Raw genomic sequence first — 27,541 nt, 5'->3', positions numbered from 1 at the left:
TTAGACTGTTGCTTTCCATGTATCGGAGTTGCTCTCATTTATACTTATATTCTACTTTCTTTCACTCTACTATCTCGTGAACCCTGCATTCTCCACAAACCTAGGAATCAAGCTATTGTCCTACCTGCCAGGCACGTCCTGCAAACACGTGTAGATGTGATTCGGCTGGACAAATATCATTGCAAAATAAGGTCTCCATGAGTATAAGCATACTGCAAAGGTGTTACTAAGCTGGGCCGACTTGGAAAGACAAACCTCAATATCTTACCTATACTGCTTCATCTTCGAAGCTTGGTACAAGCTGGTCTGTCCAGGTGCCCAGGTATCGGCAGTATTCGGTGACATGTTTCAGTCCATGTAGAATTCCTGAGACTGCGTCTGCGTTCAGACTGGTAGGGGTCAAGTGACCTTCAACCAGGAACATATACTTCCATGCCTTGACCTGGCTAGGTCGTGAATTGATGCTTGTCAAGTTCATGCCGTGGGTCTTGAATATCAGGAGAGCATCTGCCAAAGCGCCTGCGCGGTCCTGGGGTACCATAAATGAAATCAATGTCTTCTTCTGCGCCGTTCCACCAGACGTCACAGAGGCTTTGATATGATTGAAATCCACAGCAGCCGGGCGATCGGCCTGTGCATTCACAAGGACCAGAAAGCGCGTGGTGTTGTTCGCATTATCCTCGATATTTTCTGCAAGAATATCGAGACCATGATGTTCTGCGGCAAAGCGACTCGCTATCGCAGCAGTCCGCTCACTTCTCTCTTTCGAGACAATTTCCGCCCCTTTAGAAGTGGACGACACATCCTGTCGTTCGACACCTTTAAGATTCTTCTCAAGAAAGACATCGCACTGACCCCAAGCCTGCGGATGGGTGTACAGTCTGCTGATGGACTTGTAGTCCTGCTGGTCTGGAAGAAAGTCACCTTTGCGAGTCAACAGACAGTGATGAATGGTCAAATAATGCTCCCCGCACACTTTCACATTGCCATAAAGACCATTGGGATCTGCTAGAAGGTCTAGCGTCTGAACGACAGATCCATTAGTAGAGTTTTCGCAGGGGATGATGGCAAAGTCTGCTTTCTCTTCCTGCACCGCGGCAAAAGCATCGGCGAACGACACGCAGGGTAGCAGATCGGCCGAGGATCCAAAGGTCTCAACAGCAGCCTAAAGACTCCGATACTTAGAATAGCACTTGGATGGGGAGTGGGGTGATAGCTGGTGCTTCTGACCTGATGGGAGAAGGAGGCTATAGGGCCCAGGAACGTGACTCTGATAGGCTGCTCCATTGCTCCGATTGCTGTGCTTTGAGTTGTACTTATGATTCGGGACCTTCTGCCAAGCAGCGCTGGACTTCTGCAGCGGCGGCTGACATAACATGTCCAAGTTAGTAAACTCCGAAACTGACTGAGCTCGACTTGACTATCCATTAGATCGACGAGCCCTCCGCCCTCTCAAAAACATTTTTCTCCCGTTTCCTCTCCAATCTACCCACGCATGCAGGGCCTGGTGTCGCCCTCGATGAGGAGGCACCTTCTCCGCTTCGGAAAGCAAGGACCGCCCCCAGCAACTTGTCGACAGCACTCCTTATTGAGCGAGCGTCTGCATCGGAAAATGATTGCGCATCCATTGCCCCTCACGTTTGATTATATTTACCCTCAGCAATCTTTCCTCCTGAATCGGACGTTGGTCGATCTCCTTCCCCCGTCAGGCGCACCATCGGAGGCTTTCCCTTCTACTAGAAGCCCACCCCGCCTGCCTCCCGGCCATCATCTTGTCTATTTCCCTCCCCAGGTCTCTTTGTCCCAGCTATTGCCGGATGGCACGGACTTCCTGCATTCTCCAGGATATCCTTTTACTAGGCGATTATGGGCTGGCGGTAGTGTCCGGTTCGCGGCCACGGGAAGTTTACTCCTCGATGGCTGTCGGGCTGTTTGCATCGAAACAATTCGGGATGTACTTGTGAGAGGTCAAACCGGTGAGGAGAAAGTGATCGTCAGGATAGAAAGGCGAATTGGCACAGTTCGCGAGGAAGAAAATCCTAGCCAGATTCGCGATCGAATCTGGAAGGTGGAGGAGGCTGACCTAGGCCATTCTTCCATAATTGAGCATAGGCATTTGATCTTCATGCGTGATAAGACGCCAGAGCAGCTTACCGATGATAGAGCCAATTTCAAAAAAGCCCCTAGAACCATTAAATGTGCGCGAGGAACCGAAAATGTGCCAATGCCTTGCCCTTGCTGACAGTGTTTCTCGTGGCCCGAAGCCCCTACAGGTTCTCACTTTCGCCATTCCCTGACACCAACTCGAGCACTGCTTTTTCGTTTCTCGGCGCTCACTTTCAACGCCCACTCGATACATCTCGATCAGGCGTACACCCGGGATACAGAGGGCTACAAGGATTTGCTTGTTCATGGGCCATTGACATTAATGTTACTTCTCTCAGTCGCACAGGTTCATATGTGTGACCTGGGTTTCGCGATCAGGGAAATAAATTACAAGAATCTTGCTCCTCTTTTTGTTGGAGAGGAACTAACTATTTGTGGCAAACCCAAGGCAGGGAGGCATGACGTCTGGGACGTGTGGATTGAGGACAGAGACGGAGGACTTGCTGTACGGGGCACTGTTCAAGGCGGTCCTTTGTAGCTGGTGCGGTACCATCTTCACCTGCTCTGGCTGTCTCACCTTATCATTGCTTGTCCAGTCATTCATGAAGTAACTAATGTATCTTGAGGCAGAAGCTGGATAGGCTGGCTTTAAATCTGAACATAGCAGGCTTACTGAGGCAATTCCTGGTTGCTCTCGGTCGACCGTCAGATGTCGAAGATCAGGTCTGGTTTTATTTGGCTAGTATCCAATCTTTTTTTGGCTTCAGGTATCACCACCAACTTCGAAGTGGCCCTCCCTCAACTAGATATTCAGAGAACCTGTTTCTGTCGGGACTTTCATAATCGGATTCATGGATTGAAGCCGGTGATCGTGCCCGGGGTGAAGTGTAGCGGAACATTTGGGATCTATGAGTATATACCTTCATCAGGGCTCCTCTTCAATGTCTCGAGGGAAATGACGGTTAAATGTGTTCTTTATACATATCAAAGACAATTTCTGGGCCTTAGCATGCATTGAGACCAGGACAACGCTGCCAACGCGGGGATTACATCACTATAAAGCGCCCCTTGTAACTATTCGAAGCGTAATCAGTGGCAACCTCGGATATATATCCTAATAATTTTATGCTGGGCCTTGAGGAATCTCTTCATTGGTACTGGACCTGGCAATGAAAATACGACATGCTCTGGTCGAACTTCCAGGCAGCCTTAATTGTGCACTTGGTGTTATCTCTGACCTGACGTCGGGCTACCTGCTAGTTTAACTATTATACATGTTAAAACACAGTAACTTACTACGTAGCGTCATATAGTTACAAGTAACACAATACTCCAACATGTTACATAAGAGTAATAGTATTGACACTGGCTGCTTTTCCTAAACCACCGGCTTTAAACACTTTTCAATAAGGCATATGGGTTTGTCTCTGTACAAAAATACATCCATAACTGTGAATATTACCTAATCTTGTACGGACATTGTTATCCCTAAGAACAAGATAAAAGAAGACATCCTAAGAAGAGATCCTAATAACAACATTTTTTGTCCAGTGGCCACTAAAGGGGGAAAAAAACCTAAAATGATCCCGTGCGCAACATGTTACCTGATGTAGCTATTAGTGGTTTCTAATCAAAGCAAATGGAGCAGGCTGTTGGTGTTAATAACAATATATTGTAACTTATATCTTTTCTCTTTCTTCTCTTTTCTCTTCCATGTGTAGGCAATGGGATTTGTACCGTACAGCCTACAATCTTGCCGCCTGCTTTTTGAGGCTGTTCTGCCGCCCTCCGCTACAGGCTGCTGATCTCGTTTACCGGAACGGAAAATTACTCACCGAGCCGAAGCTAACAAGTTCCACACAATACTTTCCTCTTCATTTGAGCTACCTATAAGAACCCCCTTCTGAACCTACTTGCGGCCTTCTTTCTTCCCTACCTAAGCGTTGGTGCAGTATCAAACAAAAGACATTCTCATGTGAATGTCGAAACTAGCGCCTCACAAAACACACAGAAATATCTGCGGCTGTCTAATCACTGATTAACTGACTACATTATGGATCAATTTTGGTCTGCACCCCCTGTCATTAGGTATGTCCCAATTGAAACTGCTTTATACTTTCCTGGATAGGGACTAACAGTGCAATCAGGACTCTCTCTGCACTTACCTTTGCACAGTCTGCTTTGATATATGGTGGATTATTGAATGGCTATTATTGCCTGTTCGAGTCCCGCCTTGTATTCAAATTTCCCCCAGAGATTTGGAGACTCTTCACCCCATTTATGGTCACGCGACCACGCCTTTCCCTATTCCTGGATGTTTACTTCAGTACGGTGCCATCTTGGATTGGATTCAAAGGCGTACTAACGTGCCGGTAGTGTACACTTACGGCAGCTCCTTGGAAACTGGATCGCCTAGGTTGTCCGGTCCAGGTGACTTCTTCGTGTATACGATCTTTGTAGCCTTGGTCATAATGGTAAGTCAAGGGCGTCAGTCACTTTTGTTAAGATGGCTTGTCCACTTGTTGCCCTCTGGATTTTCTGGACCTTTCAAACCACTCTGCCCTTACCCAATCTTCACCCCCCACAAAACAAAACCAAACCTCGCATATCTGCCCGCCCAGCGCATTCTAGCTGAAGCGGTTCCTGGAAACGAGGAAGATCACTCCTGCATCCGTATAGTGCCTACCTCATCGATCCTTTCAGGGCTATATTTGTTGCAGGTATAGTGGGACGACCAGTGAGATAGCTAGCGTGATGCAATGGTTTACGCTGGTGGTTATGGTGCCCTACATTCCGCAATATACCTTATTCAATTTTTGTCTACCAGATTTCATTCCCTCGTTCCGCTTCATGTAGCCTCCCCAATTATCCTCCTGTACTAACAAGCCCTAGCTCACTGCAGGCTGTTTGTTGGGAAGTGTAACTTTTACCTCTGGTGAGCCCGTTGTAGCACCGAGCATGCGTGTATCTACTGATCATACTTCTAGCTCTGATCATGGCCTTCGTCTATACCTTTTCCCAGGAAAATCGTGGTAGAAAGGCGACATTCTTTGTGGTCCAGATACCTGTGGAATTTCTGCCTTGGGCGATGCTTGCATTCACCTTGGTCACTATTGGATGGCCAGCCGTTCTAAGCGATGGTATGGGCATAGTCGCTGCGCATCTGTATGATTTCCTTACGCGTATCTATCCGGCATTCGGAGGTGGACAAAATTACCTTGTCACACCGGCATTCATCAGAGGATTCTTTTCCGATCTCAGGCCCCGTGGCGATAACCGTACCTATGGTACTGCCTTTCGGTCAGCGGATCAAACCCAAGCCGCCGCTTCTGGAAGCTGGACTTCCGCGTTCCAGGGGCCATGGAATCGAAGAGGTCCGGGCAGACGACTTGGAGGTAACTGAGACGAGGTCATATCTACGTTGGTGGAAGGAGGAGCACAGAAGGGAATATGTAGCAAGGGTATGCTAGCAGCAGGAGTTAAGAGCAGCCTCAAATAAAAGCCGCCGTTCACAAAGTTCGCAGATACTGCGGCTGCGAGTCCTAAAGAGAGAAAAACGCACTCGTCAAGCAGGTTTGGCGGCCAAGCGACAAATGAGGATTAGCAGTAGGGAGCGTACTGTACAGTGATAAAATTATCCTCTAAACGTATCAAGGTTAATATTAATTTTCAATATCAAAGAAACTCCATCTACGGTCCTCTTCATATTATATCATGAAGGAAAGTCTAGGTCACGGGACATCGAGCCGGAGGGCGAAATTTCTGCGCTAAAGGTATTGGTCGCTCCAGCTTTTGCCGCACTTCTAAAATTTCCCAGACTTTCTTCCTCGCTAGTGCCAGAGCAAAACCTTAGCTCGGGAAGTGCAATTTTTCCTGCGCCATCTTCTCAACGCGCGCACTTACTTAGCTATCTCAATACTCTTCAGGCCAGACTGTTCACAATGGCGGTTACAGTGGCTAAGGACGAGATGGACTACACGATTAAGCCAGAGGCTAGTGCCTCCAACATCGATACCTCGGAGTGGCCGCTTCTACTGAAGAATTATGACAAGCGTACGTTCACTTCGATCTTGTGAATATCCAGTCCTATGTAGCCCGTGCTGATTTTGTCATGTCAGTTCTTGTCAGAACCGGTCACTTCACCCCGATCCCCGCGGGCTGCTCTCCTCTCAAGCGTGACCTAAAGTCGTACATCAATTCCGGTGTCATCAACCTCGACAAGCCTTCCAATCCTTCTAGTCACGAGGTTGTTGCTTGGATGAAGCGGATCTTAAGGTATTACTACTCGCTTTGCATGGCTAGCCGATTCCAAGATACTAAGACTTCTTATTACAAAGAGCGGAGAAAACTGGCCACAGCGGAACTCTCGATCCTAAGGTCACCGGTTGCCTGATCGTCTGTATTGACCGTGCCACTCGCTTGGTTAAGTCTCAGCAAGGTGCAGGAAAGGAATATGTCTGTGTAATTCGCCTTCACGATAAAATCCCTGGCGGCGAGGCCCAGTTCAAGAGGGCACTCGAGACGTTGACTGGCGCACTTTTCCAGCGCCCGCCTTTGATCTCTGCTGTCAAGCGTCAACTCCGCATTCGAACAATCCATGAGAGCAAGCTTTATGAGTTCGACAATGATAGACACCTCGGTGTCTTTTGGGTCAGCTGTGAGGCTGGAACATACATCCGGACCCTTTGTGTCCACCTCGGTCTCCTTCTTGGAGTCGGGGCACACATGCAGGAGCTACGACGTGTGCGCAGTGGTGCCATGGATGAGAACAGCGGTATGGTGACTTTGCACGATGTCTTGGACGCGCAGTGGATGTATGACAACCAGCGCGATGAGTCTTATCTGCGCAGGGTTATCAGACCTCTAGAGACTCTTCTCACGACATACAAGCGTATCGTTGTCAAAGACAGTGCCGTCAATGCTGTCTGCTATGGCGCCAAGCTCATGATTCCTGGTCTCCTTCGCTTTGGTAAGTGGAGCCTAACGCAATTACGAGTGAAGTATTGGCTAATGTCCGCAAAGAGGCCGGTATCGACGTCAACGAAGAGGTGGTACTCATGACCACCAAGGGTGAGGCTATCGCTATCGGTATTGCTCAGATGTCTACTGTTGAGTTGTCTACTTGCGACCACGGTGTCGTGGCCAAGGTCAAGCGGTGCATCATGGAGCGGGACCTTTACCCTCGCAGATGGGGTCTGGGACCTGTGGCTCTGGAAAAGAAGAAGCTCAAGTCAGCTGGAAAGCTGGACGTAAGTCTACGAGCCCCAGTTCACTAATCTCTTGACTGTTCTGACTTGGCATGTAGAAATACGGTCGTACCAACGAGGCTACCCCCGCCAAGTGGAAGAGCGACTATAAAGACTATAGTGCCCCCGAAGAAACCGCCACTCAGCCTGCTATCGAGTCCGCCACAAATGAGAATGCGGCTCCTACCGAAGAGCCATCATCGCCTCAGACAAAGATGGAGGTTGATGAAGACAATGACGAAGAGAAGAAGCGCAAACGGCATGAGGGTGAGACTGCTGAGGAACGCGCCGAACGTAAGCGCAAGAAGAAGGAGAAGAAGGAGAAGAAGGAGCGGAGAAAGTCCAAGTCGAAGGAAGAGAGTGATGACAGTGACTAGTAACCTCCGGGACTTACATGGGCCTGACTTGGGAGCAAAAGTGTTCCGGATGAGAATTCCCTTCTGTTCGGAGCCTCGCCTGGGCAGGAATCCTGTAACATACTTGTTTCTTTGTATCGGAGTCCTGGGTTTGAAAAGGTTACCAATCATCAAATACATGTTTATTTGTCTTAGTTATATGTCCTGGGATTTTCTTTCAGTTATAGCATTTCATTGAAGAACTTCATCTTAGTTATGCCGACTTTGTTTTGCGTAAGGGTATCGTGACTTGGGCGGTGTCACCTCTCCGCCTTTCCCCACGGCCACCCCTCTTTGAGGACTTTCTCTACCACTCACTCCTATTGTCTTCGACCCCCTTTGATTTTCTACTCCTCCTCCTCTTCCTCCTCCTCCTCCTCCTCTCCCCTTCTACTTCTTCTTCTCGGGGACCAAAAACTAGCCAGGTTCTATCACACGAGTCTGAAGTAGCAAAAACTTCCTCTGTCTCTGGTGCGACCTCTGCGACGTCATGGCGGCGGAGCTTACCTCAACCCGACTCAATGCGGAGAATCATTTGCTCTTGGTACCTGACAGTCGTCTACAACCCGCCCGCGCCGTCTTAGATTTAACACTTTTACTATGTCACAGGATCAATCGCTCCTTCGTCTTCCCCATGAACTTGCACGTCGAAACTTCAAGTCTTTTCAACGGCTCGTTGAACGGGAGAGGGAACTTGTCCTTCCCGGACTCAAAGAGGCTGCTAATGCCTCCATGTCGAATTCCCGAGCGCCCGACCAAGCCATCGCTGCCCTCGATGCTATGATATCCCGGATGCAAGGAATGAAGCGTAAAATGGAGAATCTGCACCAAGAAGAGAAAAGCATCCATGAACAGTCCAGGAAACGCATCCAGCACCTTGAAAGTCTTCAGCAAATTCCGAGTTTGGCAGACGTCAAGTACGACCAGTGGTCACGAGTCAGGTTGAATAGGCTCATTGTCGATCATATGCTGCGCTCTGGATATTTGGAAAGTGCACGTCAGCTAGCTCATGAGAAGGGAATTGAGGGTCTAGTGGACCTTAACGTGTTTGTGCAGTGTCAACGTATTGCTGATAGCCTGCGTCATGGTGAGACAAAGGATGCTCTCCAATGGTGTGGTGAAAACAAGGCGGCATTGAAGAAGAGCCAGGTTTGTGGAAATGTTTCGGTTTCACTCTTGCGCTCGTATGGCTCGAAGGGTTAACATCAAATCACAGTACAATCTTGAATTTGAACTCCGATTGCAACAATACATTGAATTGATCAGGAGTGGGGACAGGAAAAAATATGTTGACGCAATGATGCATGCTAAGAAGTATCTCGCCCCGTATATAGAGACGCAATCCGCCGACATACACAGGGCCGCAGGACTACTTGCTTTCCCACAAGATACCAAAGCTGAACCTTACAAGGTAAAGAAAGAGCTCGTTATCAGCGAAACACGGTCGCTCAGCTAACAAACGCGAAGTCTTTATACTCTCTTGAGAGATGGAACCGTCTTTCCGAGCTATTCATTCGCACTCACCATGAGCTATTGTCACTATCATCCCGCCCTCTGCTTCATATCGCACTATCAGCAGGGTTATCAGCTTTAAAGACGCCCTCGTGTCACTCAGCCTACACCTCTTCAAGTTCCAATTCTCTCTCTACCACAACATCCGTCTGCCCCATTTGCTCTACCGAGCTCAACGAACTTGCCCGCAATATGCCTTATGCTCACCATACGAAGAGCTACGTCGAAAGCGATCCGATAGTTCTACCCAACGGCAGAATTTATGGCCAGCAGCGGCTGATAGAGTTGAGCAAGAATGTCGGTTGTGTTGACTCCGGAAAGGTCAAAGACCCAACCACCGGCGAAATTTATGATAAAAGTGAAATGAAGAAAGTATACATTATGTGAAGATATCGATGCTCGATGCCGGGTTCTTCAGATGATCGAAGCTCTTCCTGACATTTCCGTGTGGTCTTCTCGACTTAATTTATTCATATACATATCTAGGTTTAGTAATGGGATTTAGTTGTGTTCTTAATCACTGTCACTATCAGAAGCTTCTCTCGTTCGTTTCTTCCTCGTGCCATGATTAGCTTTGGTTGATAGTGCATTCTTCCCAGGCACTGGTTGGTCATCTCGCCTAAGCTCGAATACATATGTTCTTGCATCCCTATCCTCACCTCGCCATCCGCCTCTGCCTCCACATTTTCCCTCGATCTCGCCCAGTGTCCGTGCATGCGAATAGTCTTGATAGCAAGCCCACGGGAACTTGAAACTCGTGACCACTCGCAGGCCAGCATGCCGCGCAAGATCCTTGATGTTCCAAAGGGTATAGGGTTCCCCCTCGAATATGGTCACCAGAATTCGACCCGGACCAGACGTATGCTGGCCTTCAGCCTGGCCGGCGGCCGTTATTGAACGTAATGGCTTATCGATTTCGGCGACATCGTCGTCATCATCCTGGCTGGTCTCCAAATCTGAACCTTCATAGTCCTCCCACTCATAACTTTCATCGTCCTCCACCGGCCCTTGACTGAGCGATAATAATGGGATGCAGGCCTTGAAGAAAGCTACCAAGAGTTCTTGGTTGGCACGAACCTGTCGATTTACATCGGTGGAGAGACCGCCAACATGGGGAAAATTGAAGGAGATGATATCCCATTGCCCACCATCCGGGGCGGAAGCGAGAGCTACATTTCTCGCTTGTTGCCATGCCGGACGCCGCCGCTCTCGACTAGACCAGCCGTTGCGAACGTCCTTGCCGCCACCCGCAGGGAGACCCAGTTTCCGAGCATCGACGGAGAACAGGACCTTGGGAAGCTGACGTTTTGGACCTAGCGATGGGTTCTTGTCTTCACTTGAGCTTGCTTTTGAGCTTTCTGGGCTGCTGAATGTCGCCAGAATGTCACGGATGGTGAGCTCCACCTGGGGGTATTTGCGCTGAAGAGTCTCCTTGGAGTCATAGCAAGTAGCCAGGACATTCTTGCAGCGATACTGACGGATCAGGGAGCGGGCAAAGGAAAAGTCACCTTCCCCGACCAACAATATGCGATCTTGCTTTCCAAAGGGCACGATGGGTCGCCGATGCTGTTTTGAGGGTTGCGAGGTGACCACTCCTGTTTTAGTCTTCGAATCCTTCCCTTCATGCTTAATGGCGGCGGGGGGACCGAGAGTCGTGGTGGTGGTGGATAGTCGAGAAAACATGTGCATTTTCCGGTGCTTTTTGGGCAGATGGACTGCTGCCCCCGCAGCAACACCGGAGCCTTTGTGAGGGCGGCCCTTCTTGGCTTTACCCATTGATGATCCAAACCACTAGAAAAGAGAAAAAAAGTGGAAAAGAAAAAAAAAAAAGAAAAGAAAAACGAAAGAGAAGGCGAGGGGGGCAGAGAGAAAGAAAGAGCTAGCCACTGAATGTAAAGCAGAGCAATTGGTCAAGTCGGGAGGTGGTTGACTATGAGGAGGTTAGGTATTTTATGGCCTGTTTCTGTTTGTTTCTTGTTCTCACACTCTCTGTGAAAATGTTAAGCCGCACTGTTACCAATCGTGTATTTTTTGGTATAGCCACCACCGCGTAAGTTTGACTGAGAAGTAACTAACTGAAGCAGAGAAGAGCATGAAGACTAAGACTGCCTTTTTCCTCAAAAGATACATTCTATACCAAGTATGAAACAGAAAATTTACCAGTATCTATGACTTTATTAAAATGCGATATCCGACTTTCATATATACAGACTCAAGACACTAAGACACATTGGTTCATTCATCTTTCCTTACCCCTCCATGCTGCCTTCGCTCCCATGGTGACTTCGTGGTATCAACCAGTCTTAAATCAGAAGACACGCTTTCAGCCATGCCCCACGCGAATGGAGGACGAAATTCGGGAAGAAATGGAGACACCGCACACTGTTGAAAAAAAAAATGATGCCACACCCCCTACGCATCTTAAGGTGACAATGTAAATGCTGGCGATGCTGACCAAAGTCGAAGGGGAGGAACTTATGCAGCATAGAAATGAGCTCGAAGTGACCGAGTCAAGACGAGAAGGTGCCTTGAAGATGTAAAACGCAAAAATGAGCATTGAGGGCCTCTTGGACCTACTGAACTAGCACGATTTCCTTGTTTCACTCAGTCTAGTGGTTTGTGCACGCTGCACCGTGGAAGTACTACACAAGCAGAGCACCGTTCTCGGTAATCAGCTTGGCAATTCCATCCTAGAGCAGACCGTTTGTGCTAACAAGCGTAACTCTATTTAGGACCGCAATGAATCTCTCATGCTCTGACTGCTGGCGCTCACGGGAGGATTAGCGGTGGGCAAAACGCCCGTTTTGGGCTTGGCATTTTGCTTGATTTTGGCAATGGCATAGACAATACCACTGACGAAACCCACGACAATAGCTGAAACACTGGGAAAGGTGACTGGTGCATCGAAGAATATCAATCCAGAAACCGCAATGGGCAGCTTGTTGAGAGCGCCGACCATGGAGTACGTCGTGGAGGAGGTCACACGAACGCACCATGCGGATGTGTATGAAATGAAGACCGAAGACAAGCCCGAGAGGATCATAGCGAAGATGATACTGTTACGGTCGACAGGGGGGAAATTGCGGTTGACGTTCGTAGATGACCAATCCTCTAGCAAGCCGGAAAGTACGATCAACACAGGAATGGAGAGAAGGTTGTTATAGAACATGGCTGGAAAGGTACGTCAGAAACAGGGCAGATGCGCGACCATGATCGGAGGGGAAACAACTTACTATCGAAGTCTTTGAAGTTCGTGAGCTTGATCCGTTTGCGCATGCCCAGTACGTAGGACGAAGTGCAGAGGCAGTTGAACAACATCCAGATGTAGCCGGCATTCAGTGTCGAAACCTTAGCGGTCGCGTCGGAGCTGCTTTCGACAGCGTGTTTGATGTCTGCCCACGCAGCAATGATGGAGCTCAGAACCATCAGACCGAAGGAAAACAGCGTAAGCCCGGTGACAGAGCCACCGAACCACAGGACTTCACCATAGGCGATAAGGATGATGGTCAAATTTTTGAAAATGGTGTATACTGGGATCGAAAGGAACTGGAGCGCCTTAGAGCCCGTGTAAATCATGCCAATCAACAATAGGGTAATTGGGAACCCTAAGTATGATCGAGATCCAGTCAGCATCTGTTTCAGCGGGTAGGACTGCCTTTGGAACTACATACACTTCCTGGCCTCGTCCGCACTAAAGTCACGGTAAGTGATTATACCACAGGCTTTACACGTCTGAATTGCGACGATACAAACGACGGACTGGAGACATAGAAATGCAACTGCGGTCAGCATCTTCTTCGTACACGCCGCTACGCGCGATTTTGAGTCTCGGGTGCTCAATGCTGCATCGACGTACCTGGATACAAAGGAGGAAGAAATTAAGATTGAAGTCCGTGCCGGAGAGGACGTATTTATTCATCACTGTCATCAGGATGGACGATCCACAGTAAGCTAATACTGGCAGGATTGGATTGTTTTGCAGAGAGCTGGATGGGGCGCTCCTTGGCTGAGGCGCCGGCGCCGGCGCCTCGAAGCCCTTGTTGCCTTGATCCAATTTGTCCATCTCAATTGTATAGTCGTCTGTCCTCTTTCCTTCGGCCATTTTCTTGACTTGAGACGGTGGGGATTGGCGAGAGCGCAATAGGGAGAGGATGCTCAGGTGGGATTCAGATAGTCGCAGTTGGCGGAGTGAGCGACAACGTGTCGAGAGGAGTTGTTTCAAGGAACAAAAAGTCCTTATAACAACCTTGAGACCAAAGATACAGGCAAGTCCCTAAGGAAAATGGTTCCAAACGGAGGAGTAAGAGCAGGCGCAAAAGTAATGATAAGAAAGAGAAGGGAAAGGGGTGGAGGGGGGGGAAATAAGAGTGGTAACTAGTTGGTGGTGGGAAGATGGAAGGAATTTGATAAAGTGTTGTTCCAGCAGAACTCTTGGCTGGCTGGCTGGCTGCAGTGCAGGTGGCAGAGGCCGATCTCTGGTTCCGGATGCGGCAATCTTAATTGGTACTGTAATACAAAAACTATACAATATGGTTATACTTCAAATACATATACGGTACAGTACTCCACACAGACAATACACAGACAAACACAGACAATCTTCATCTCTCCGCTGAACACTTCCACGGCATTCCAGTCATCTTTCGCCTTTCCCTCCTATTCCGATTCCACAAAGGATACCAATCACATACGCAGATTCGCCAACATTCCCTCAAAACGCTCATCTCCATGGCCCAACATCTTACCAGAGACCGGGATGAATCCGACGACGATGCCCTTCTTGAAGCTTTGGAGAACGAAGACGATTCATCGTACCGCGCGCATCGAATCGAACAGCTCAACGCTGAGTTTACCGCCGCCCAGAACGATGCGGCCCGCCGCACCGCTGCTCCTATTGGAACAATCGTTGAGGATAGCCTCTATCCTATCCTAAGAACCGATCAAATACTTCTGGATTTCACAACACAAACCCACCGATGTGTCATTCACTTCGCACACCCAGATTTCGCGCGTTGCACCACCATGGACGAGCACATCCGGGCGCTGGCTTCTCAGCACCACGAAGTACGCTTTGCGCGGGTTGACGTGCGGGACACCCCGTTTGTTGTAGAAAAGCTCAAGATTCGTGTCCTTCCCTGTGTCATCGGTTTCAAGGATGGGGTAGCGGTCGAACGTGTGGTGGGATTCGAGGGCCTTGGATCAGGTGGGCGCGATGGGACAGACGCCTTCAGCACGGCAACGCTAGAGAAACGGCTGCTCTGGAAGGGAATTCTCACCCAAGAGAAAATAAAGGCCACGGGTGACACCTCAGACCAATCTGATGAAGACAGCGACAACGGCAACAGTCGGCGAGGGTATGGAAGGCAACGGGCCATCCGGACCGGTAACGTACATCAACGCCGCCTTGCTGGTGGCGAGGAGGATGATGATGATGATTGGGATTAGCGTTGAATTCGCCTACAAATATAGGGCCTGGGCGTAACGATCAACGCATGATAACTATGAGTTGAACGAAAGAAGCCTTTCCCACCCCAGATAGCATCATGATGTAAGCAATGGGCCCTTGCATGGTTACCAGATTTGAGTATACCCAACCATGCACTGTGGTGTTGGGACGCCTATGTCTGTGAGCATATGGTGAACAGCCGCAAGTTTCTGCGTCACGCACTAAGCCATAGGGCCTTTTATTTTCGCGTGATCAATCAAATGATGGTCAGCTCGTCTATGGTTGTCGCTGCTATAAGCAAAAAGTGCTTTCATTTGGTGGCTCGAAACGTTGAATCAAATGAGCCACGTGTGATTGGTGCAAAGTTCGTGTCGAAAAAAGGTTTTAGCCACCTACCTTAGAGATTTGTGCAAGCTTCATCACGATGGGACGGATGGTCCCTGCAGGCGATCCGAATCTTGGCAGGTTTACCATTGAACACTTCCTTGAGTCTTATAGCCGGGAGCCGAGGGACTGATCAAAAAACTGACTGCATGTGACTCGCCGGAAGTGGTTGAGTACCGCATCATTGTCAAGTAAGATTACATACAAGCATCGTGAAGGCATAAGACAGAGATTGGAGGCGATGAAAAAATCCACAAACAACCTCCTAAGCAAGGACGATCGACAGAAAAATGCTCGGACAGTAAATGAGGTAGAATGAGAAACAGAAGTAAAAGCCTTTGGTGCCATGGAGGACGAAGTGAGAAGTTTATACAATGGACTCGGAAAATAAGTTGATATCCCCATCGCTGACCAATGAGCTGAGGAGAAAATGGCATGCTCGACAATCTAACAAAAGATCAACCTTCATTAATACTGCGAAAGTATAGAATGCTCATAGTCAGAGCGAAGGCATGATAGAGGAAACGGATGGGCAGAAATACAAAGAACAAAACAGCGCTGCAAAACAGTATCTAGATAGTTACATTTTTCATCTCGCCTAAAACCTCAGGGTTCAACCCGGCAGCGGGAGGTTGGTCTGACAGCCCCTTGTCGGTTTCTGACTGTCCATGCTCAGACTCAGCTCTCAGTGCTTCGTCATTCTCTTTCCCAGAAATCTGGGGAGTAGCAATTTCCATCAGATCCTCGGCCTGTTCATCCTTGAATGCAAGTTCTGAGTTACTAGCATCCGCTGTGGTGTGAACAGGACTTGTGGCCTCCTCCGTGACGCGAGCCAGGGGACTTGAGATGCCGAACTGAGTCTTTGGGCTTTGAGTAGAACCGCGATTTGAGAAGCGATGCGGCGACCTGCCTCGTTCTTCACTCGGGGTGGGGCTGCCATAAGGGGATGCTTGGCCAGATTTGCCTCCTGTAGTCAGTCCCAAGCCGCTGGGAGTCTTGCGGCGAGGTGGTTTTCGACCATACTTTTGGTCAGTTCTCCAGCGTAAAATCTCGAGATAAGGGGGTTCGACATTCTGCGCCTTGAATTCGAGAAGCTTGAGCTCATTGGTCTCTTCGTCCACGTGAACCTTGCCGCTGCAAATATCATCGGCAAACGTGGCCAGAAATGCAGCCCAAGACCGAGCGACCACATATTTGCAATCATAGTCGCGACCAAAGAGGATGACCTGTCCCCACTTCCCAGCAGGCCCCGGGGCCAAATCAATCGCAATGTGATTGCCGCCCCAGTCGCGAGCCAGAGGTATCCACGCAGGATGAGCATATGCCTTTTGAACAGCATTTGGGGGCTGCGAGTCCTGACGCTCGAGAAGATCCTGTCTCCACATGGGATTTGACGCTTGCGTGGGCGGAACGGCCGAGGACGAGCTGGCGACTGCTTTCGGGACCGCGTTCATCATCGAGCTGCTCAAGAATTCTTCATTGACTGTCCTCCAGTTCTTCCATTCCTGAACGATCTCCTCACAGTCGAGGAGCATACATCCGAAGATGATGCCAGTAGGCAAACCCGGGCGCTCCTGCCCATCGTGCATCATCAGCGACTCCCGAACCTCTAGTGGCAAGCTACAATCTAGTTCGTGCTCCAATTCGTTGATATCATTCTGTGTACAGCCCTCACACAAGTTATCGAAAAGCTCCTCGTAATTGTGCTCCAGCCATCTGTCAATCTTTCTCCACGAGTGACCAACCGGGGGCGGGGGCGGGGCGCCGTCGTGAAAGCTTTGCATCTGGATCTCCGGGACTCCTTCCACACCGGGGTCGGTTGACTGCCGCTTTTGTGATGACAATGAACGCATACCAGGCGAATAAGGACGATGCGGGGACCCCGTGCCCGTAGGAGATCCAGACCAGCCGTTCGAGCCTTTTTGCTGGTCGTCATCGTAAGGGGCAGTTAAATCCGGGCGCGATTCGATAGCACTGGTCGCAATGGACGTGAGTGGCTCGTGTCGACTTTGACTGAGAGGCACATGTTTGCCTGATCGATAAGGTGAGTCGTGGGATGCATGGCGATCATAGGAAGTCATTGTATGCCAAAAGGAACGCCATGCTGAACCGATACTATCTAAGCGGTTAGTGTGATTGGACAGCAGTAAAGTCAATGAATAAATGGTTTCGTATGTTTCCGTCAACCACAAAGAATATAAAACACTTACGCATTCGCCATTTTGAGAGGCGGGTGGGGAAGGGAGGAAGATGTAACAAGAAGCCGAGTTGCGTGTCCGAACGGATATTTCTTCGTTGCCTAGGTCAGGAACAGCGGAGGGTGACCATTGGCTCTGTGCCTGGAGTCGATGCAGAAAACCGAAGTTTGTTGTATTGGCCAAGGACTGGAATTGCAAGATATGTTCAGATTGTGGATGCGAATGACGAAATTAAATGATTGATGGATGAGAGAAAATCGCGTGTTGTAATGGACAGCTCTTTTGGGGCCAGGGGATGAAAAGGGATGTGGAAGGGGGGGGAGGGGGGGGAGTGGGAGACGAGAAAGAGGACTTGAGATTGTGAGTGTGAGTGTAAGTGTGAGAACAATCAAGATGAGGAGAGAGAGAGGAAGGGGAGGGAAGAAAGAGAAGAGAAGTGGACGGAGTGGGAGGGGAAGGCGGCAAGGAAGGGGGAAGAGGGGCGGAGAGAGGGAGGGAGAGGGAGAGTGTAGAAGTAGAATTACAGAAGAAAAAAAAGAAGAAAAGATCTCAAAAGAACAAATTAATCATGGAAAATGGACCTGAAGGTCAGAAGTAAGAGATCGGAGAATCGAGAAGGGGAACCACAACAATAAAAATAATAATAAACTGGAAAAAATGGGGGGGAAAAGAATTCAAGAGCCTATTCCTGTGAACAATGCTTACTATCAGGATTGGAAAGAAGCAACTGAATCCGTGGATAAGTACGGAGTAAACTGGGGATGGATGAAGAAAGTGGGAGGGAAGGAGGCAAGAAGAGGAAAGTATATTAATAGTAAGGAAGGTAATCAATCCACTATATAGAGCAGTTACTCAGTATAATCTGAGATCTGATTTATATATCGCTCCTGTATTCTGTAGTTAGTAACGACTCATCCTTTTTATCAGGGATTATTGTGAGATGGTTAGTTTGCTTACTGCAGTAGTTAAGTTACAAGTAGTTAACTACTAGATGACTACTTTGTTTGTACGGAGTAGTGAGGGAAGATTGCCCCCTGGATTTGGGGCATCCGCAACCAGGGAAGGAAGGAGAGACCATGCTCAGCTCCAGGAAACTGGCTGGCTGGATTTCCCGCCTTTTACTGTATGGGGCTATCCTTAATGTATTGTATTGTATTGTACTGTACTGTATTGTACGGAATCCTACCACAGCTCTCTCTCTCTTTCTTCTTCATTGAACTGCCTAGAAATTCTCCTGAATGCACGTTCTGCGCGAGGGAAGCCGGGTTCTAGAGAGCGCCACTGCGTTGCATTCCTGCGCTCTTGGACAAATATTAAAGCTAAATTCGGATACTAGGAAGTTGCTGTCTGTAAACTCTGTACTCATAACTAACTACCAGTCACGGAGTGCTTATACCTAGTACATAAGGTACTTCCTAGGAGTTAATTATCATCAAACCCCCCCCCTAATGTGGATAATTGGCCAGGAGTCTTTCCCATGCAACCGGCATTGGTACTAGAGATACTTATTTTTCTGTTAGCATACTTCTTATATTAGGAACTACTAGGACTCTTCGAGGCCGAAGTTATTGCTATCAGGGTTCTAGGAGTCTATATCGATATATGTATAATAGTATTAAGGGGAAGAAGCTTAGAAAGCCCTACCGCTTACTTAGAGGCGTTGAACACCGGACGTATTAGAAATACAGCCGGTGTCAATATCAATTTTCCCTAAAGCGGCGTTCGAACTCAGGTTCCGCTCCCTATAGTTATACAATGAGGTACGGTATGTTACGGTACATAAATATATATATATATATATATATATAACCATGGATACAAAGAGTCCCAACAGACTCACTACTTTTTTACGTCCTATCCACAATAGTAGTGATACGTAGAAGTAACCTACAAACTCCATCTTCGTCTTCATCAGCTCTTTTCTGTCTGGCCGCGTAATTTTTCAGTGCAAAGTGGAGCAGAAGCCGAGTGGGTCATCGGGAACTACTCCGTACCATTTCGCCGTTAGGCTTGGCTTCGTTGTCGTGGCGGCTTCTGTCCGCGTTCTGGGCTCTGAGTCTTCCAGTCAAGTTACCTTAATTAGATGGGATGACGACCTTTAGGTTATTGGGTGTGATCACGCTGATGTACAGATTCTCTAATATATACCTAATACCTAGCTATCATGAGTCTATCGCTACTCCTTAAGCTTGCCCTTTTCACATTCTCCGTCAGGCAGAGGTAGGGTTTTGATATATTCATATATGTTCAGACATAATATATGTCCATGTTTCCTTCTAAATTCCTCCCTCATAGGAAGTTACCTCCCTCGCTAAGCAGCCAGTATCAGTGAATATTATCCTCTGTTCTGATCCTTCTTGGCAAGCTCGCCTGCTGCCGCCAATGCAACAAGCAGCAAGGGGGGGTGGGGTGGGGACTCCGCCTTCAGCGCTGACCCGTAGTTATATGCATCATCACTCATGTGTCCCAATAAACAGGGTGCTTAAAAGAGCTATGGTAGACCGCCGGTACATGATTATGTGCAGACAAGACCACATCAGGTAATGAATGGCATGGACGGTAATGAATGCAGATACAGATTAGTAAATGTTGAGAAATATAGAAACATAGGAATAATAGAGATTCTGGAGGTTATGCGGAATCGTGTGTACCACCAACACCTGCTCCAAGGTTGCCCTTAATGGAGATTCCTTCAGCTTCATAATGAGTAATCTAGCCAGAAAGCATTGTGCCACACAATCCTGACATGATATAGGGTGGTCAGAGAATGCAACCATCAGGACAACACAGGAATAGAAAGATAGCCCCCATAACAAGATGTGGTAAAAGGAACACAACCAGGGAAAGTACTACAATAACAACAATGAAGCATACAACGCGGTCATCAAGCCTTACCGATTCAACACCCGGAGAAAAATACTCAAAAGGCAACCAGACTCCAGGTTCGATGCAAATGGGGTATAATTGATCCCAGTGAGAGTCATGATCCAGCCATCCACAACATAAAGTTACCAACATGAACTGCGGTGAATTTCAACAAGGGAGGACGGACAGGAGGGGATGGAACCAAAACGAAAACCCATAAGGAACGAGAAACAAGGCAAGTAGGGAAAAATAGCTACTGAGCCAGACGGAAAATCGGAATATTTGAAGACATATCAATCAAGTCTGAAAGAAAGGCATGCAATGGTGCGAATACGACTATTAGTATCGCCCGGGATGCGCTCAGAAGCGTGGGTTGAGCTCGAATCAGTCATTGGACAGATGGTACTCAAGATCCGAAGCATCAAGAGAAGAATTGATTGGGAACAAGTATGAGCACAAAAGTCAAGGATAGTATTTCGTGACGTAGAGATGTAGTCAGGCGAATGAGCTTTGAATGCCACCAGCTGAAACACCGGAGGGCGCATCAAGTTTCAATATACGTCGCAAATCATCCTCCATCTTCTTAGTATCGACAGATTGCGCAGCTGGACTGACCGAGATGGCACGTGACACAGGAGAGTGCTGAGGTGGGGGATAGTACATTGGGTACTGTACATACTTAGGCGGAGACCTTGGCTGTCCGTATGTATGTGGGGGAGGGTAGTGCGCTTCTCCAGGAACAGTCGGTCTGTTCCCAACTTTCGTTGAGAGAACCTCCTTTCGAAGAGGCGAGTATGGAGGCTGGGCTTGGTGAAAAACGTGGTGTTGTGTGTATATTGATGGCGAATACGAACCGGTGCCAGGAACGGATTGTTGGTGCTCGGTGGACTTGCCATGCGAGTAAGAAGCAGGTGGCCCAGAAGTTGCTCTTAGGGGAGTCGCAAAGTGAGGCACATTGTGATTGGCAGAAGGATGCCCACTGAAGTTTCCATGTTGTTTCTGGGCTGTAACTGAAGCTGAGGACGGTCTCTGAGGACGAGGGTTGAGCAGCAAGCTCTTCAAAGCCTCTGTCTTGACCTGTCGTTCATTTTCATCCAGGTGGCCTGTTGAAGGAGAGGGTGAACTGGCTGATCGTAGAGCGTTCATGCGATCCTTGTAGGATGCAGCGAACGAGGCCCCGATAAGCGATTGACCGCTTTCAGGACTATCCACATCGGCTGTGAACAGTCCATCGCTAGCGCCAGCGCCGATGGTACTGCGGTTATAAAGGGCTTTCGAATCAGTTTGTGGGGATGATATCCTCATAATCGACTCCGGACTATGCGGCTGCTGAGCATTTCGAGCTTCAACTGCAGCTTTGAAGAGGAAATCGAGTGGGGTGGGTTGGCGTCCTTCATCCTCATAGACCGGATGCACTCTGGATTTGGAGGGCGTACTTTCTGATTCTGGACTGATATCGAGATTGTCGTTGTCGGCTTCTAGTCCCGACGAAATGTCCGACTCAGGTAACGATTTAGAAAAAAAACTTGGTATTGGAAGGGCCGATGGCGCTGGCGATGCATGAAAGGTAGGACCTGCATAATGCGAGCTGTCCTTCGCTTGGGGAGTGGAAAGATTGTGTGAGTGCGAGGAGGTATGCCGGTGCCCGTTGTAAGAAACAGGAGAGGCCCTTGATGCATCGCGAGGTTTTCTGTTGGTCCGCGCAGGTTTCTTCTTAGACGCACTAGGGTTATAGTTGAAAGAAGAGTCAGTGGCGGTTCCGCCAGGACTCTGATTCCGCGGTGGCGACGAGGGCGGGGTTGCCAGTAAGGCGGCCTTCTGAGACAGCGGCGTGGTATTTCTTTTTGAATTCCGACGATTGTTTCGAGGACCCTTTGGCGTTGGAGGAGTGGGTGATTGGGTTGACATTGTGAAATGGCTTTGATAGACACGGCTTCGGAAGCGGAAATGAGAAAACAAGCGTGATGACAAGTAGAGCCAAGTCAAAATAATTAGGCGAAGATTTCGCTGTACTACGCAGTGTGCCCAGCAGCCTGTACTGGATAACCTGACACTAGAATCTCAAGAGACGACGAAGTGACAATTGAGCAGTATGATGGTGAGGTGTAGCCCAACCAGTTGGCCTTGGATCGGAGGGTGTGAACGGGGAAGATATGCAAAGCTTCTGTGTACAAGATCAAGTTTGGAATGAGTACGAGAACGATAAGAAGTATAAGCCTGAGATCCTAGACATGCTCACATTTAGACGAGCGATGGAAGACAGAGTAAAGAAAGCAGGCGGGGAAACATTGTAGGAAGTCGCTGAAGCTGGGTTGGGTTCAAAGTGATTGTTGGACCATGGGAAGGGCGGGAAGAAGAAAGGCTGGGGGCAGGAGCGGGGGTGAACAGTGATGACTCAGCATCCGCCGCCCACCTTGGCTCACTACGTATAGTAAAGTCGGCCGAGGATCAGGTAGCAATTGTTTTCAGTAAGTTAACACCTCTTCGAGACATCTGCCCTCTTAGTCCACCATTTGGTAATCACGAACTATAAGAAGTTTTGGCAGTTATTGCAGAAGCCCTTGTGTCAGAAGTGTGTCTCATTGCGTACGTCCTAGTAATCAAGGCGTCTCGCGCTAATTGCCCTGCCTACACTGTACGTACACCGCAACTGACCCGGAACAGGACCTAGTTTAACTAATCGAGCTCTACCAACCCGAACCCTACGTAATCCTTCAAGCTGCGCGCCCCTCTTCCGAGTCCCCCGCAACTAGAGAAGACATCCTCTGGTCTTCGCCTACAAACCCGCGCTCACCGAACATATAAGGAACGACCCCGACACAATTGAAAATGGCGGATGTGGAAATGAAAGAGGCGACCACTTCTGGCGCCTCTAAGGTGAAGGAGATGTCCAAGGCCACAGATGCCTCCAGTGATGGCAAGAAAAAGTTCGAGGTCAAGAAGGTATAGCCACGTGAAGCCATTCTCCTATCTGCACATGGAAATAACACAAGTATCGCCCTAGTGGAATGCTGTGGCTCTGTGGGCTTGGGACATTGTTGTCGACAACTGTGCGATTTGCCGCAACCATATCATGGATTTATGTACGGCTGTCATCTTCCCTTAACCTGATGCCTGACGTGTCTGACATATTATTTTTGCAGGCATCGAATGCCAGGCAAATCAAGGTTCGTCTACGACGGAAGAGTGTACAGTAGCTTGGGGCATCTGTAATGTGAGTTTGTCCTCTCCCTGCTTTTGGGGTACAGAGCACTGATCGGTATTACTCCTGCCAAGCACGCCTTCCACTTCCACTGTATCTCACGATGGCTAAAAACCCGCCAAGTCTGCCCTTTAGACAACAGAGACTGGGAGTTTCAAAAGTATGGCCGGTAGACTCATGTCTGCTGCGATTGGGTCTAGACAGCAGGCTGGCCATGGCCTCGCTCGTACATTCTCTAACTGAGTATGATCGGATTGGGAGGGATTGGGTGGCGTTGAGCGGGTTTCTTTTGCATTCCTAGCAGTGACTTTTGAAATATTCATACAGATCTGGGCTGTTCCTGAGGGATGCGGACAACCGTGATCGAATAAGGCTCAGAATGAATTGTAAAGTCCACAGCTAAATCTCATGCAACCTTTACACCATCTACCATGACCCCTGCAACTCCCATACCCGCCGACGTCGGTGCCAGCCATTTTTCGGGCCTCTTGTTGTACATTGGCCAAGGAGGGATCACCACCAAGCCGGTTGTTGCGGTACCCGCGAGTCCAACCCAGAGGGTTAGATGAATGTCTTGCTGAATGTATCCCACAAGGAAAGCAATAGCCTTTCAATAATACTTGTAAGCGGCCCATGGGACAGAAATAGCGAGGAACAGAAACAGCGACATGGGCGAATCCAGCATGCTTGTACTCACACCTGAGATGATGAGAAGGACTGTGGAAAGAAGTTCTGCCATGTGCTGGCCTTGGTAGTCCTGTCAAGGTAGAAAGGACTGGGTTAGTGCCTTGGATGTGTTCGACCAACGAGGTGCACTCCACTTACTATTTGGCCTTCCAAAGCGTCCTGGATAGGTGATAGCAAATTGTCCATGGCGACTTCTGTGGATGTGCACTTCGATGAGAATAATTGACGCTCACAGTCGGCTTTGACTCTTCGTGGTCAGACACAGCCCCTTCTACGTAATAACGGCAGCACGAGTTGAAGTCGTGGCATTATCTCCACCGCCTTTGACTTATCGGGGCTCCGATACAGATAAGCCACCGTGTGCAGCGACTTGCATTGATCACCAGCTAAACAAACAAAAATACAGTCAACACCAGCAGGGTTTGTTGGTTGAGTAATTACATAGTCAACTCTATGGGGGCTAAGCCTATCTCCATGCAAGTAATTCTAGAGGCCCCTAAGATAAAGGGCAATTTCCCATTATAACTTATAGGTCGTTAAGTAGCAAGTCCGCTTTATGATCCTAGCACCCATTTCCTGTGTGCATGCTTTGCTCCGGTAATCTATTAGTAATTCACAGACTGGCACGCTATCAAGACCATAGAATCATGCTTCAGATCTGTAGTCCTATGTGAATTCTCGTAGAAAGCGGGACGGAATTGTGGCAAATTGGCACGTGCTTTAGTACTGGATAGTGGCACCGGCTTGGGCAGGCTCGAGCAGCTTCCACTGACAAGTGATATTATTGGAAGCAAAGCGAGCAATGATACGATCTGCGATCTCCTCGAAATTGTCGGTTGCTAGAGCCAAAATAGTTGGACCCGCGCCAGAAAGGCATATTCCCAAGAGACCAGGCTGAGTACGTGGATTCATCGACTGGAGAATCTCCGTCAGACCCGGAATAAGAGTCTGGCGATAAGGCTGATGAACCTTGTCTTGCATAGCCAGATAGATCATGTCCGGGTCCGGGGGGGAACTGCCCAGGGCGGCAGGGAGCAAAGCAGCGCGTTGGAGGTTGTAAACCTGATTGACGTGATCAATTAGTGCCGTGATACATCTCTTTGATAAACCCCGTACGCCAGGTACGAAACGAGGGCTCAGAAAAACTTACCACATCCGCTCGCGAGTAGGAAGTCGGCAAGACGCTTCTGGCGTTGGCGGTTGGCACCACAAAGTCGGGGATGATAGCGATGGCCTTGATTTCCTTGGCCCACTGAAACTTCCTATAGTGGCCGATTCCAATAGGAGGCTCAGGGGGCCTCTTTCCGGTATCAACGCCACCGGCGGGGGCGGGAAGGACTTCACTAAGGGGGATTTCCTTGCGCGCTACGTCCTCAGGCTTGAGCTCGTTGAGGTAGGTTCCGACGAAACCCCCAAAGAGCGAGGCAGCAACGTTGTCAGGGTGTCGCTCTGTAGACATAGTCAGCACCGTCCCGCTGCCCCGGTAGAGTCATGGCTGCTCTGCACCTCACTTGTGGGATGACTCACCTATCATTAAGCAATAATCTAGCATCCGCTCCTTGCTCAGACCCAGACGGCCTACTTCATTTCCCAGCATTACACCGGCCACGACTGCAGTGCCTGATGAGCCGAGACCCCGGCCCAGTGGAATTGGGTTTACAATGTGCACATGGGTCTCAGCGGGGAATGCCCTCTGGTCATGGCATCTAAGTACATATAGAGCTACACGGGTGATCAGATTCACTTCCGGGTCCAGGTCGATCTTCTCGACGCTGTTGCTCCGGTCCTCATAAGTGATCACACAATTGAGTGGTTGTTGAGAAGAGCTCTTAGAGGTATCAATGGTGACTTGAATTTCGAGATGAAGGGACAATGCCAGGCCGATCACATCAAAACCAGGTCCGATATTGGCGGAGGAGCAGGGAATCTTTAACGAAAACGAGGTGGGAGAAGCCATTGTGTTCAAAAAGTTAGGCAAGACCAGAGGCCTTGAGCAAGAGAACGGATTTCAAAAAACGATAGAGGTCAAGGGGACGGCCTGGAAGAATGATAATGGGATCCAAAGTACGGAGTACTGTACTTTTGATAGAAGTCGACTCGATTCCAAGTTGCTCGTCTCGGTGACTCTTCATGTCTTGGCGCGTGCGCGCAGCCGAAAATTCAACTTCTGGGAAGGAAGGGGACCGACCGATGATCGGCCGAGGTCGGACCCAGAGAAGCTAAACTATGCAGAGTCGAGTTGACGATTTCTACAAATCAGAGTATTTACCTACTAACTACTCTCTGACGACCGCATGTACGTATTCAGGGAATTGGCTACTTCAACAACCTTGCAACATGAACCGGGTCTCTCACGTCCAGCGAAAGAACCGAAACCATCCCTGTGACCACGAGGGTAAGTAAGTAATAGGCGGTGATACGAGTATAATCTTTGAAGGACGGAAGATTCCATGATTACCGACATTACATGCGACCAATCAACTAATCTACCGGCTAGAACATGGACTTCCGTACTCGGGACGGAAGACATACTGGAGCTAAATATAAAATTGGTGCCTGATGCGCTCCAGAATGAGAATCTTTGAAGAGGAGGTGGGCCTCGGGAGAAAAGACTTACAGTAGTACACTTGGAGGTCGAGGGCATCTATGGGAACCTCCACTGGGTTTCCATACTCATACTATAAACTCAGTTTATAGTACCACGACCGATCATGACCATATGTGAAAACATACCAATATGTACCTAGTACTGTAAACAACATCCGAAATCACCTCATGATGCGAAGTGCCTAACTAGTTTCTCTTGAAAGCATGGGCTGCTGTTGCTGACTGTCCGCGACCCCCGCTAGAGTAGATATCGGAACAGTAAAAGGTATGGTAATTTGAAGTGCCAGACGGTTGGTGTCTGGACTAAAGTTGTCAAGTACTGTAAGTACAGTACAATACCTCAATCTCGCTTTACTCACTCGCTCCGTACTAATCTTCGTGAGGTGTTCTCTTGTGCTCTCTTGTCTGTAAGATGTACATACACTGGCCAAGTCAACATTCTATAAGTAGAAGCTAAAGAAGCTAACCTTGAAGAGTCCACGGTGGAATCATTCACGCCCCCTGTTCACTCAGACCTGAGTAAAAAAACAGAGACAGAGAAGAGAAACAAAATATACAAGCTGTGGTTATGCAATTACACAGGGCAGTCTGGCCCTCGAGCGGAAATCTCTGCCCGCCTACTTGAGCCGTTGTATGTGGGTAAAATAAATCATTGACCAACCCAACTCCGGTTTTGTGCCTCCCTCTTCCCTCACTCCCCCTCCCCCTTCCATTCCCCTCTTCGTCTCTGGGCTTAAAGACGGAATCACCTTTTCTAGGTGGACAGTTCAGAATTACCACAACCCACCCCATCTTTTGTTGATTCTACAGAAGGTCTGTTTTGTGTTTCGAAAGGACTTTTGAATAGTGGTGACTAACTTTGTGTGTGAAGTTCTCTTCCCGAGTGCACTGTG

The 27,541-nt window shown here is 48.8% G+C and overlaps 13 protein-coding genes across 13 annotated transcripts; 6 read left to right on the top strand and 7 right to left on the bottom strand.

Annotated features, from left to right (window-relative positions):
- Positions 1–15: 15 nt before the first annotated feature.
- BO86DRAFT_387388 (prephenate dehydratase PHA2) lies at positions 16–1,308 on the bottom strand. The gene is made up of 3 exons (XM_025671578.1): positions 1,231–1,308; positions 269–1,165; positions 16–212 (listed from the first exon to the last, which is right to left on the bottom strand). The coding sequence occupies exons 1-2, from the start codon at positions 1,285–1,287 to the stop codon at positions 269–271; spliced, it is 954 nt and encodes a 317-aa protein (XP_025529828.1). The 5' UTR covers positions 1,288–1,308; the 3' UTR covers positions 16–212.
- Positions 1,309–1,519: 211 nt separating this feature from the next.
- BO86DRAFT_308025 (uncharacterized protein) lies at positions 1,520–2,644 on the top strand (the record flags this gene model as incomplete). Its single annotated transcript, XM_025667755.1, has 2 exons — positions 1,520–2,198; positions 2,265–2,644. 2 exons carry the CDS (start codon positions 1,520–1,522, stop codon positions 2,642–2,644), a joined length of 1,059 nt encoding a protein of 352 aa, XP_025529827.1.
- Positions 2,645–3,832: 1,188 nt separating this feature from the next.
- BO86DRAFT_387387 (centromere/microtubule-binding protein Cbf5) lies at positions 3,833–5,746 on the top strand (the record flags this gene model as incomplete). Its single annotated transcript, XM_025671577.1, has 5 exons — positions 3,833–4,194; positions 4,254–4,432; positions 4,483–4,580; positions 4,999–5,041; positions 5,094–5,746. Coding segments are annotated over exons 1-5 (767 nt in total), but the record flags the coding sequence as incomplete, so codon positions are not given.
- A 178-nt stretch (positions 5,747–5,924) lies between these two features.
- On the top strand, positions 5,925–7,954 carry cbf5 (pseudouridine synthase CBF5). Its single transcript, XM_025677071.1, has 5 exons — positions 5,925–6,159; positions 6,225–6,381; positions 6,444–7,075; positions 7,129–7,355; positions 7,412–7,954. Exons 1-5 carry the CDS (start codon positions 6,048–6,050, stop codon positions 7,727–7,729), a joined length of 1,446 nt encoding a protein of 481 aa, XP_025529825.1. The 5' UTR covers positions 5,925–6,047; the 3' UTR covers positions 7,730–7,954.
- A 111-nt stretch (positions 7,955–8,065) lies between these two features.
- On the top strand, positions 8,066–9,776 carry BO86DRAFT_387385 (FYV10 family protein). Its single transcript, XM_025671576.1, has 4 exons — positions 8,066–8,291; positions 8,357–8,896; positions 8,964–9,158; positions 9,215–9,776. The coding sequence occupies exons 1-4, from the start codon at positions 8,238–8,240 to the stop codon at positions 9,644–9,646; spliced, it is 1,221 nt and encodes a 406-aa protein (XP_025529824.1). The 5' UTR covers positions 8,066–8,237; the 3' UTR covers positions 9,647–9,776.
- Positions 9,758–11,148, bottom strand: BO86DRAFT_387384 (25S rRNA (uracil2634-N3)-methyltransferase). Its single transcript, XM_025671575.1, has one exon. It carries the CDS (start codon positions 11,033–11,035, stop codon positions 9,773–9,775), a length of 1,263 nt encoding a protein of 420 aa, XP_025529823.1. The 5' UTR covers positions 11,036–11,148; the 3' UTR covers positions 9,758–9,772.
- An 839-nt stretch (positions 11,149–11,987) lies between these two features.
- Positions 11,988–13,361, bottom strand: gmtA (GDP-mannose transporter; the record flags this gene model as incomplete). The annotated part of the gene is made up of 4 exons (XM_025675024.1): positions 11,988–12,430; positions 12,493–12,864; positions 12,931–13,018; positions 13,116–13,361. 4 exons carry the CDS (start codon positions 13,359–13,361, stop codon positions 11,988–11,990), a joined length of 1,149 nt encoding a protein of 382 aa, XP_025529822.1.
- Positions 13,362–13,878: 517 nt separating this feature from the next.
- On the top strand, positions 13,879–15,128 carry BO86DRAFT_387382 (thioredoxin domain-containing protein). The gene has a single exon (XM_025671574.1). It carries the CDS (start codon positions 13,988–13,990, stop codon positions 14,702–14,704), a length of 717 nt encoding a protein of 238 aa, XP_025529821.1. The 5' UTR covers positions 13,879–13,987; the 3' UTR covers positions 14,705–15,128.
- Positions 15,129–15,577: 449 nt separating this feature from the next.
- Positions 15,578–17,495, bottom strand: BO86DRAFT_22509 (SMI1/KNR4 family protein). Its single transcript, XM_025666948.1, has 2 exons — positions 17,300–17,495; positions 15,578–17,204 (listed from the first exon to the last, which is right to left on the bottom strand). The coding sequence occupies exons 1-2, from the start codon at positions 17,308–17,310 to the stop codon at positions 15,662–15,664; spliced, it is 1,554 nt and encodes a 517-aa protein (XP_025529820.1). The 5' UTR covers positions 17,311–17,495; the 3' UTR covers positions 15,578–15,661.
- Positions 17,496–20,647: 3,152 nt separating this feature from the next.
- On the bottom strand, positions 20,648–22,469 carry BO86DRAFT_357700 (proline-rich nuclear receptor coactivator motif-containing protein; the record flags this gene model as incomplete). Its single annotated transcript, XM_025669714.1, has 2 exons — positions 20,972–22,469; positions 20,648–20,929 (listed from the first exon to the last, which is right to left on the bottom strand). The coding sequence occupies exons 1-2, from the start codon at positions 22,058–22,060 to the stop codon at positions 20,648–20,650; spliced, it is 1,371 nt and encodes a 456-aa protein (XP_025529819.1). The 5' UTR covers positions 22,061–22,469.
- A 165-nt stretch (positions 22,470–22,634) lies between these two features.
- Positions 22,635–23,774, top strand: BO86DRAFT_387379 (SCF ubiquitin ligase complex subunit HRT1). The gene is made up of 5 exons (XM_025671572.1): positions 22,635–22,738; positions 22,817–23,095; positions 23,157–23,235; positions 23,296–23,366; positions 23,429–23,774. Exons 2-5 carry the CDS (start codon positions 22,982–22,984, stop codon positions 23,525–23,527), a joined length of 363 nt encoding a protein of 120 aa, XP_025529818.1. The 5' UTR covers positions 22,635–22,738; positions 22,817–22,981; the 3' UTR covers positions 23,528–23,774.
- On the bottom strand, positions 23,625–24,258 carry BO86DRAFT_387378 (signal peptidase complex subunit 1). Its single transcript, XM_025671571.1, has 3 exons — positions 24,180–24,258; positions 24,052–24,111; positions 23,625–23,961 (listed from the first exon to the last, which is right to left on the bottom strand). Exons 1-3 carry the CDS (start codon positions 24,225–24,227, stop codon positions 23,761–23,763), a joined length of 309 nt encoding a protein of 102 aa, XP_025529817.1. The 5' UTR covers positions 24,228–24,258; the 3' UTR covers positions 23,625–23,760.
- Positions 24,259–24,527: 269 nt separating this feature from the next.
- Positions 24,528–26,179, bottom strand: BO86DRAFT_357692 (homoserine kinase). The gene is made up of 3 exons (XM_025669713.1): positions 25,569–26,179; positions 25,192–25,490; positions 24,528–25,103 (listed from the first exon to the last, which is right to left on the bottom strand). Exons 1-3 carry the CDS (start codon positions 25,996–25,998, stop codon positions 24,762–24,764), a joined length of 1,071 nt encoding a protein of 356 aa, XP_025529816.1. The 5' UTR covers positions 25,999–26,179; the 3' UTR covers positions 24,528–24,761.
- Between the last annotated feature and the right edge of the window lie 1,362 nt (positions 26,180–27,541).

Source organism: Aspergillus japonicus, assembly GCF_003184785.1.
Source record: "Aspergillus japonicus CBS 114.51 unplaced genomic scaffold BO86scaffold_11, whole genome shotgun sequence".
Lineage (NCBI taxonomy): Eukaryota > Fungi > Ascomycota > Eurotiomycetes > Eurotiales > Aspergillaceae > Aspergillus > Aspergillus japonicus.
This window is presented reverse-complemented; position numbering and strand designations above follow the sequence as displayed.

What these genes read in the sequence shown, in the direction of transcription:
- BO86DRAFT_387388 (XM_025671578.1), bottom strand. Translation starts at nt 1,287, where the DNA reads ATGGAGCAGCCTATCAGAGTCACGTTCCTGGGCCCTATAGCCTCCTTC. An exon ending in TAGCCTCCTTCTCCCATCAG is followed by an intron (nt 1,166 to 1,230) that starts GTCAGAAGCACC and finishes CGGAGTCTTTAG; the next exon opens with GCTGCTGTTGAGACCTTTGG.
- cbf5 (XM_025677071.1), top strand. Translation starts at nt 6,048, where the DNA reads ATGGCGGTTACAGTGGCTAAGGACGAGATGGACTACACGATTAAGCCA. An exon ending in TGGATGAAGCGGATCTTAAG is followed by an intron (nt 6,382 to 6,443) that starts GTATTACTACTC and finishes CTTATTACAAAG; the next exon opens with AGCGGAGAAAACTGGCCACA. An exon ending in TCCTGGTCTCCTTCGCTTTG is followed by an intron (nt 7,076 to 7,128) that starts GTAAGTGGAGCC and finishes ATGTCCGCAAAG; the next exon opens with AGGCCGGTATCGACGTCAAC.
- BO86DRAFT_387385 (XM_025671576.1), top strand. Translation starts at nt 8,238, where the DNA reads ATGGCGGCGGAGCTTACCTCAACCCGACTCAATGCGGAGAATCATTTG. An exon ending in CGGCATTGAAGAAGAGCCAG is followed by an intron (nt 8,897 to 8,963) that starts GTTTGTGGAAAT and finishes ATCAAATCACAG; the next exon opens with TACAATCTTGAATTTGAACT. An exon ending in CCAAAGCTGAACCTTACAAG is followed by an intron (nt 9,159 to 9,214) that starts GTAAAGAAAGAG and finishes ACAAACGCGAAG; the next exon opens with TCTTTATACTCTCTTGAGAG.
- BO86DRAFT_387384 (XM_025671575.1), bottom strand. Translation starts at nt 11,035, where the DNA reads ATGGGTAAAGCCAAGAAGGGCCGCCCTCACAAAGGCTCCGGTGTTGCT.
- BO86DRAFT_387382 (XM_025671574.1), top strand. Translation starts at nt 13,988, where the DNA reads ATGGCCCAACATCTTACCAGAGACCGGGATGAATCCGACGACGATGCC.
- BO86DRAFT_387379 (XM_025671572.1), top strand. Translation starts at nt 22,982, where the DNA reads ATGGCGGATGTGGAAATGAAAGAGGCGACCACTTCTGGCGCCTCTAAG. An exon ending in AAAAGTTCGAGGTCAAGAAG is followed by an intron (nt 23,096 to 23,156) that starts GTATAGCCACGT and finishes GTATCGCCCTAG; the next exon opens with TGGAATGCTGTGGCTCTGTG. An exon ending in TAGCTTGGGGCATCTGTAAT is followed by an intron (nt 23,367 to 23,428) that starts GTGAGTTTGTCC and finishes ACTCCTGCCAAG; the next exon opens with CACGCCTTCCACTTCCACTG.
- BO86DRAFT_387378 (XM_025671571.1), bottom strand. Translation starts at nt 24,227, where the DNA reads ATGGACAATTTGCTATCACCTATCCAGGACGCTTTGGAAGGCCAAATA. An exon ending in ACGCTTTGGAAGGCCAAATA is followed by an intron (nt 24,112 to 24,179) that starts GTAAGTGGAGTG and finishes CTACCTTGACAG; the next exon opens with GACTACCAAGGCCAGCACAT. An exon ending in TCCTTCTCATCATCTCAGGT is followed by an intron (nt 23,962 to 24,051) that starts GTGAGTACAAGC and finishes TATTATTGAAAG; the next exon opens with GCTATTGCTTTCCTTGTGGG.
- BO86DRAFT_357692 (XM_025669713.1), bottom strand. Translation starts at nt 25,998, where the DNA reads ATGGCTTCTCCCACCTCGTTTTCGTTAAAGATTCCCTGCTCCTCCGCC. An exon ending in AGATTATTGCTTAATGATAG is followed by an intron (nt 25,491 to 25,568) that starts GTGAGTCATCCC and finishes CTATGTCTACAG; the next exon opens with AGCGACACCCTGACAACGTT. An exon ending in CCTACTCGCGAGCGGATGTG is followed by an intron (nt 25,104 to 25,191) that starts GTAAGTTTTTCT and finishes CACGTCAATCAG; the next exon opens with GTTTACAACCTCCAACGCGC.